Source organism: Musca vetustissima, unplaced genomic scaffold (assembly GCF_032173495.1).
Source record: "Musca vetustissima isolate MV318-11 ecotype Yass unplaced genomic scaffold, APGP_CSIRO_Mvet_v1 utg16224, whole genome shotgun sequence".
Taxonomy (NCBI): domain Eukaryota; kingdom Metazoa; phylum Arthropoda; class Insecta; order Diptera; family Muscidae; genus Musca; species Musca vetustissima.
Window position 1 is genome coordinate 138,579 of NW_026881978.1, and position 9,001 is coordinate 147,579.

The window sequence follows — 9,001 nt, forward strand, 5'->3', positions numbered from 1 at the left end:
TAAAAAAGCAAATAAACTGAATATCAAATGTATTCAAAATGTGTATTTTTTTTTAACGTTGAAGTTAAGTTACGAAGGTGAGTATATTATGGATATATTTTTTTATCCACGTTTTTAATGGCCTTTAATAATATAAAAACTAGCATCATAATAGATTTTAAAAAAAATATGGCTATAGGCTCGCTTGGATTTGTTAAACATATTTTTCAAGGACTCTATATGAATACACTTTTTAGGCGTCTTTTTAAATAACTTTTTATGAACTATTCACTGGCGTACACTTTTTAAAATAATTTTTCAGTGATTATTGGCAGTTGTGAATTTTTAAAATAATTTTTCCGGGGCTATTAACAGGGGTGGCTTGCGGGATTTTTTAAAATAGTTTTTTCATGGACTATTGACAGGTGTGACTTTTTTTAAAATATTTGTTTTCCGGGTCTATTACCAGGCGTGGCTTGCGCGGATATTTTAACATATTTTTTTGAAGACTATTGACAGGCGGGGATTTTTTAAATAGCCTTATAAATTTTTTTATTTTATAATTTTTGGTTTTTTATAAATTTTAACTAATAGGTACATATGTAACCTTTAAAATGAATATACATATGACATACTATAAGCTTTATAAATATATTTTATTACTGTTTTAATGGACGAACTCAAAGTGTTCAAAACTACCCCCCCAGGGGGGCAGCTTTGAACAGGGGTTGACATTTTAGAACGACATGGTTTTTTACAGTGCTTATGCTCAAATATGTATGTATTTTATTCATACATATCAGAAATACATGAATTCATTAAAAAATATATAAAAAATGTTCAAAATTTAAAAAAATTAGATCAAAATTTATTAAAACATAAAATGACTTAAAAACAAAAATTAATATTTTATGGGCGCTGTTCAAAGGTGCCCCCCTCTCCCCTACTATTAATTGGCAAGGAATTTTTAAAACAATTTCTTAAGGACTATTTAAAGACTATTGACCTTTTTAAATTTTTAAAATTATTTTTTATTTTTAATAAATATTTTTTGGATTTTCTTAATAACTTTTTTAAATTATTTTAATGTTTTTTTTTTGCATATGTTATTGGATTTTTGCAAATATTATATAAATTCTAATAACTATTTTAACTTATTTTTTTAATATTTTCATTTTATTTCCAATAACTAACAACAAGTTTTATTTTTTGGATTGTATTTCATTTGTTTTCATATCAACAATTTCATCTCATGTGAACATTGTATTAGTATTGCCTCTCTTCGGCAAATCATATGTTTTGCCATAACTACATGACAGTGTATGGATTGTTGTTGTTGTTTTTATTTGCTTTTTATTTCACCTGGTTGTGTATAGGGCGCGCCATCAGTTGTTTACTATCAAGAGACAGACGCGCAGTCCAAATACCAACAATCGAACGACATTTAATGTTAATAATTTTGCAATTGTTTTTATTATAAAGGGTAATTGTTGTGTTTTGATTTCATTACATTGAAGAGAGAGATAGATATTCGTGTGTGTTTGTGTGTGCGAGAGAATGATTAAGTTGTCAAATAAAAAAAAGTGTTATGTACTGTGAACTGCTGTGTAGCTTCTTTGAATAAAGTTCAACAAAAAATACAATATAAAACAATTCCAAGCTATATTGTTGTTGTATATCAAAATAAAACAACCCGAATAACAACAACAATAAACCACCTTACCTTGTAATAATGGCTCAATGTGACGTCAAGGACGTAGCCAAGGCTGTAACGCGTAAAACATATGAATAGGCGTTGATGCACAATATCATCGACGAGGTCATACCAGATTTACTGCCACCACCAGCGTTGCTCTGTTCCCAAGATGACTCTGAGACACATTTAACACGTGGAGATTTCCTCTACTTCCACTATGGTTGCGATGGTTTCCATGATCATGGTTGGGGTTGTGCCTATCGTACATTACAATCAATGATATCATGGATACTGCACAAACGTCAATGGCAGTCCGTGTTGAGTGTACCATCATTACGGGAAATACAAGAAACTTTAGTTCGTATCGAAGATAAACCTGCCCGTTTTGTGGGTTCTCGTGATTGGATTGGTGCCTTAGAGGTATTCTACACTGTCGATACTCTGTACGATGTTCCATGTAAAATTTTACACATAACCCGTTCGGAAGATTTAAATCAACATATTCCGGAACTTGTGCGCTACTTTCGTGATTATGGTGGTTTTGTTATGATGGGTGGTGATATGGATGCAGCTTCCAAAGGGATAGCGGGTGTTCACACTAATGGCCGGGATTCATATTTGCTTATTGTGGTAAGTAGCTGTTAACCTAAGTACTATTGTAATTTATTTATTCATAAAAAAAAACAATTTCCTTCTAGTTAATGTATTCCCTACTGAAAAGTTTCCAAGATTTTAACTTGAATGTCAACAGCCATTTAAGTACAACCACAACAAATGTTATAAACATTTTTCAATATAGATCTTCTAAAAGTAGTACGTTTTATATGTATCGTATGTGAACAAGCCAACAAGTCGTTGACGTTTTTTTTCTGTTAAGAAATATTATGCAAATTAGCTTAGTTCACTCACAATGGCTTAATATCAAGTTTTGTATCGTCTATCCAAACACTGACACTTTTGAAGTTCATGGTTGATAGAAATTCACTGATAGGTGTATTAGAATTCGGTAGAGTTCAAAGTCAAGCGTAAGAATTGTATGATACCCACTTAAAATTTTCAACACTAAATGTACTTGTATTTTTTTAGGTAATTTAAACATTATTAATGACTTTGTCAACGATTCTAATTCGGAATTCAAGATGTGTAGCGCAAAATACGAAAAAAAAAATTACAACAATGCCTGTATGAATCCGGCAACGCAAATATATTTCCAGATGACAGATCATATTGAGGAAAATTACCACTTGTCCTGGATTCTCTGCTCGGAATCATATTTGCATCCTTAAAACTTAATATGGAGGGCATTGAGCCTCATTGCATTTAAGATCGCATTTAAAGCATATTGAGCATATGTCTTATAATTTAGGCACGTCGTGATTTTAAAAGACTCGCAACTCGCAATTCTTAAGAAAGAGATTATATTATGTATGTATTGGTCCATTTTTTAGTATATCCCCCAATTAACGGTGTCCTTCCATTTCATGATATTTTGATTATAATTTCATATTTTAAGTTCTCATTGTTGGCGGCCGCACAGCCATATAAGGCCGGCCGTGGGTACCGCCCCAATGAAAACCGATGACGACCTCATCGATTTGCAACTTTAGGTCATGATTAGCAAATCTTCCTACGCATAATATTTATTATTGATGTACTTTTTGGAATATTCCTCATATAAAAGTATCTTCCAAATTTGGATATTTTGGGCAGTTTGGTGCCGTTTTTTTAACCAATTTGGTTGTAATTTATTATTTTGGATTATAATTGGGTAGCAAATTCTCCTCCCAAAAATGATCAATTTGGGTTCATTTTTAAGGTAGCACCCTATAATGGTAATTTCCGAATTTCGATACCTTTGTGTCCTATGTTCTCATAGGATAGTAAATCTTCCTACCAAAAATTGTAAACATTGGTTAAATTTTTAAGGTCGCCTCCATATAACGTTACTTTCCGACTTTCTATATTTTTGGGTCTTTGAGTATGTTTTTCAAACAATTTCGCTGTAACATGTTAATTTATGTTCTCAAAGGAAACAAATCTTCATACCAAAAATGATCAATATTGGTTCACTTTTTAGGGTTGCCCCCATACTTTCCGAATTTCAATATTTTTGGGTCTTTGGGTATGTTTTTCAACCAAATACGCTATACCTTGGTATTTTAGGTTCTCTGAAGAACCTGATGAACCTGAAGAACCTTCTGAAGATAGAAAATCTTCTTAAGAGTTGCCCCCACATAACGGTACTTTCCGAATTTCGATATTTTGGTGTCTTTCGGTATGTTTTTCAACTGAATTTGTTGTAATTTGATATTTTAGGTTCTCATAGGTTTGAAAATCTTCCTACCTCCTAAAAGTATCAATATTGGTCCAATTTTTAGGATAGCCTCATATAACGGTACTTATCAAATTTCGGAATTTTGCAAAATTGTAGCATCAAAATGGCTGTAGTTCAGAATTTTGGATTGTAAAAAAATAATAGATATTGGTCCACTTTTTGATATAGCTCCCCTATATGGGATCTTCCCAATTTTCGATATTTTGAGAAGTTTGATCACCAAATTGGGTGTAATTTAGTGGATTATTATTTTGTTCATAATATTTACTGTAGTTTAGAATTTTTGATTCTCATTGTAACAAATTTTCGTAACAAAAATAGTCCTTTTTTTGAAATATTATTTTGAGAAGTTTGATCACCAAATTGGCTGTAAATTAGTATTTTGGATTATTATTGTCTTCATACCAAAAATTAATATTATCGATATTGGTCCACTTTTTGTTTAGCCCCATATAACGGCACCACCTTCCAAATTTCAGAATTTTGTGAAATTGTGGCACGTTTCGCAACCAAATTGAATGGAATTTAATATTTTGGACTTACATTGGGCCAAAAATCATAAATATTCGATTTTCTATTGATTCATTAAAGCGAATCTAGCCGAAAGGGCCATGAGCGACTCATCTCTAAAAAAATATTAATAAAAACATTTACATGAATGATCCCACCCTAAAAATGCATAGAACTCAAAAATTCAGCGTAAGCCCGCCCGGGATTTGGCATCTCTTGAATGTTCTCCGCCGCCTTAGCGTTCAAAGCCACCTCCTTATCTTCCTAAGGTTGTAGTCAGTATGGAAAGAAAGTCCGTCACTACAAGAAAAATCTGCTTTGAAAAGAAATGTTCTGGTGTGATGCCAAATGTCCGAACCTTGACACGGTTGAATTTAATTCGTAGATGCAAGTAACGACATTTGTAAGACACATTGCAATATATGCCAGATGAGCCGCTTAACCAGCGGCGAAACGCGTCGCATAATGGTGGGAATGTAGTATCTCTCTGGCTTTCCTTTTCATTGCAACTCCGATCATGTAGCTCATCTCGAAAGAGAAATTAATAAAGAACATTTACATGAACCTTCGCCCTAGAAAGGCATGAAACTCAAAAAATTCTGTACCGAATTGGCTCAAATTTGATATTTTTGGAATCTCATTGGGTGTCACATCTTCCTACCAAAAATTAAAGATATCATAGTCGCCATATAAAAGTCCATATTGATTTTAGGTGTTTTGAATGTCCGATATTTTTTATTTTACTTTTTTCATGTTTTGCCAAAAAGGGTAAAACCCTATTTTGAGTCCGAAAAAAATTACGTTCGATATAAATTATTATAATCTTTATTGATATATGCTTGTTAACTTATGATTTATGTATTTTTTTTAAATGCCTTTTTTATTTCAAAATAAGCTAATAGAACTTCTATATCGTTTCCTTTATTTTCAGGATCCCCATTATTCTGGCATACCATCCACAATCGATGAATTAATTAAAAAGGGCTATATACGTTGGCAAAATACTAAAGAATTTGTCGATAGTTCCTTTTATAATCTTTGTCTACCATATCTTAAATAAAACAAAATATATTTCTATTTGAAATAGACAAAAAAGAATATATATCTAATTTTATTTTCATTGTGGGGAACTGTTAACAAATTCTTCGGATTGTGCCTAGCAAAGGCTAAGTAGCCAACAATAAAAAAAAATAAATAATATTTTAAATTATATTTTTAGATATGCAACAAAAATAATTACAGACAGAAGCGAATAACAAACGAACGCAATATTAAAACCAAAGTGTAATGTACAAATACAACAAGTTATATCATAATAATTAATAACAAAAACAACAAACGTTAATACTCTAACGACAATAACAACAGCGACGCCAAACAACCGCAGCCACAGCAGCAGCACGGGCAACAGTTACGGCCAAAAGAAAATAGGAGAAAAAACGCTGAAAAAGAAATTGATAAACAATCATTCAGCTGCTAACAATAACAAGTCTACGAGCATGCTGAACAGTCAACGCAATAAAGCAATAAATATAGTCCCGATAAGCGGCCTATGAATTATGTGTATGTAATTAGAATTCAATATTCTTCACAAGAATGTAGTGGCAATTAAACAAAAGTGGACTACAAAACCCAGTTACAAGACATGTCCTTAGACGAATGGAAACGAGAAACCTCAACAAAAGTGCAATAACTCAATACAAATAAGTAATTATCGATAATATTAAAAAAACATAGAAGTGTAACCTCCTCCTCCAAAAAATGGACTTCTTTCCACGCTTATTTTGGACACTATTGGGTACAGCATCACTGTGTTATTTTGCAATCAATGTGGCCTTGGGCTATTGGAAACGTCGTGGCATACTACATGAGAAGCCGAAAAAACCCTGGGGCCACTTAAAAGGCGTCGGGCGTAAACGCCATATAAGCGAAGTTCTACAATCGTTATATGACAAATACAAAGGTCAGGCACCATTTGTGGGTTTCTATGCTGTACTGAAACCAATGCTACTGATATTAGATCTCGAATCTATACATTATATACTGCTTAAAGATTCCAAATATTTTATGGATCGTGGACTATACTACAACATACAAGATGACATACTCTCACAAAATCAACTACAAATGGATGGTCCCGATTGGCAGCACATGAATCTAAAATTAAAATCTCTACAATGGCAAGAGAAAATACAAAAAATGTTACCAGCCTTGCTTAAAGTTCAACAGACATTTGCCAATTCCCTCAAGGATCAAATACCCAGCTCTCAAGTCAAACAAAACATCACCGAATTGGTAGAGGGTTTTAACATTGATTGCATTTCTTCGTTGGCATTTGGATTGGAGGGCGATTCACTGCGTTATCGTAATACCCAGTTTCATAATATGTCTAAAGCGTATACGAAAAGGAATTTCAATATTTTCAAAGCATATTTGGCCTTCTGTTTTCCCTCATTGGCTAGACTACTGCAATACTATATGTACTCACCGGAGGCTACACAATATTTTCAAAAACTCATATCGGATAAATTGAATGAACGTGAATATCAACATACGCAATCGTTGCAATATGACTTTTTACAATTATGGTGTGATTCGCGTAAAATAAGTCAACGCAATCAGATGTTTAAGAAATTTGAAAATCAAGAAATTGTCGGTCAGGCATTTAGTTTTATTTTGGCTGGTCTGGAATCCTCAACATCAACGTTGGCATGTTGCCTCTATGAAATGGCTCTACAACCGGAAATACAAAACAAGGCACGTAAAGAAATTCAGGAGGTCTTGGGTGCGAATAATGGAAAAATAAATGAGGATACCCTAAAGGATTTGATATACCTGAAGCAGATATTAAATGGTAAGTGAAGGAGATTTTTTTTATCTAATGTAGAAATTATTATTAGGCACTATTAGGTATTTTAGGTTATCATAGGATAGCAAATATCCTAACCAAAAATTAGCAATATTGTTACACTTTTTAGGGTAGCCACCAAATAACGGCTCCCCTCGAATTTCGATATTTTTGGGTATTGAAGCATTTTATTTTTCAACGCAACTGACTGTAATTTAGTATTTTGGATTCTCATTAGGTGGCAAATCTTCCTTCGAAAAATTCTCAATATTAGTCCCCGTTTTAGGGTACCTCCCATATAACGTTATATCCCCAATTTTGGTATTATGGCCACGATATTCAACCAAAAATTAACAATATTGGTCCACATTTTAGGGTAGCCACTATATAACGTTATCTCCCCAAATTCGTTATTTTAGGGAGTTTAGGAACGTCGTTCCACCAAATTGGCATTAACATGGTATTTTCCTTTCTCATAGGATAGAAAATCTTCCTACCAACAATTATCAATATTGGTCCACTTTTTAGGGTTAAACCTCTATGACGGTACTTTCCGAATTTTGGTTCTTTGTGTTGTTTTTCAACCAAACTTGGTATTTTAGGTTCTCATAAGCAAACATACATTCTATGGGGAAAAATTTTATTTCAGGGGGGGCAGGGCTCCCCTCTCACTACGTCGTTGGGTCCGGAATATAGTTCCAACATTTTTTTTTGGTATTGTGACGGGCCTAGGTGAATTTTTATACATACACTTCCACTTATGTTAGGTTATTAACGTTTTTGTTTTATTTATTTGCTCAAATTTAACATTTCTTCTTTTTTCTTTTCCTCTTTTTCAGAAACGCTTCGCAAACACTCACCCTATCCATTTCTATTGCGGCTCACCACCAAAGATTACGAGCTACCCAATTCAGTATTTATGCTACAACAGGGTAATCATTTAATTATCCCCATCTCAGCCATACATAACGATTCAACCTATTATCCCAATCCGGATAAATTTGATCCAGAACATTTTCATTCCACAGCAGTTGAAAAGAGGCCGGCGTGTGCATTTTTACCCTATGGCATGGGGCCACGGGCATGTATCGCACAGTATTTTATACAACAACAAATGTTGTTGTGCCTTGTTACGTTGCTGCAACGTTATGCATTTACAACGTGTGAGGAAACCACAATACCTCTGACCTATGACAATGCCAAATTGTTGAAGAAACCTAAAAATGACATTTGGTTAGCAATGGAAAAGCTTTAATGGCGGTGCGGCGGTAGTGACTATATACGTTTATGTGCGTGCGTGTGTTCGCACTCGGCTCAATTGGGGGATTCATTGCAAAGAAATTGGATCAACAAGAGTTTTTTTATTTATTTTGTTTTAATGTACGTTTTGTTTTTATTTTTTTCTATCCAATAGCTGTGTGCTTTATGCGTGTGTATTTGTATTAGTGTAAAACGCAAATTGTTGTAAACTTTTATATGTCTGCTTTTTTATTTATAAAATCATATAAGCTAGTTATAAATGCCTTCCATGAACGATGAACGCTTTTGCAGTAAATAATTGTGGTAATTACAAACCCATGTTTTGTAATAAATGTTTTGAAAGATAGGAAATAACAAAGCTAATCTAAATCAG

The 9,001-nt window shown here is 33.2% G+C and overlaps 2 protein-coding genes across 2 annotated transcripts; both read left to right on the plus strand.

Moving 5' to 3' along the window:
- Positions 1-1,777: 1,777 nt before the first annotated feature.
- Positions 1,778-5,580, plus strand: LOC133328068 (probable Ufm1-specific protease 1). The gene is made up of 2 exons (XM_061536615.1): positions 1,778-2,305; positions 5,452-5,580. Exons 1-2 carry the CDS (start codon positions 1,778-1,780, stop codon positions 5,578-5,580), a joined length of 657 nt encoding a protein of 218 aa, XP_061392599.1.
- A 699-nt stretch (positions 5,581-6,279) lies between these two features.
- LOC133328074 (probable cytochrome P450 6u1) lies at positions 6,280-8,623 on the plus strand. The gene is made up of 2 exons (XM_061536622.1): positions 6,280-7,374; positions 8,208-8,623. The coding sequence occupies exons 1-2, from the start codon at positions 6,282-6,284 to the stop codon at positions 8,621-8,623; spliced, it is 1,509 nt and encodes a 502-aa protein (XP_061392606.1). The 5' UTR covers positions 6,280-6,281.
- Positions 8,624-9,001: the final 378 nt, after the last annotated feature.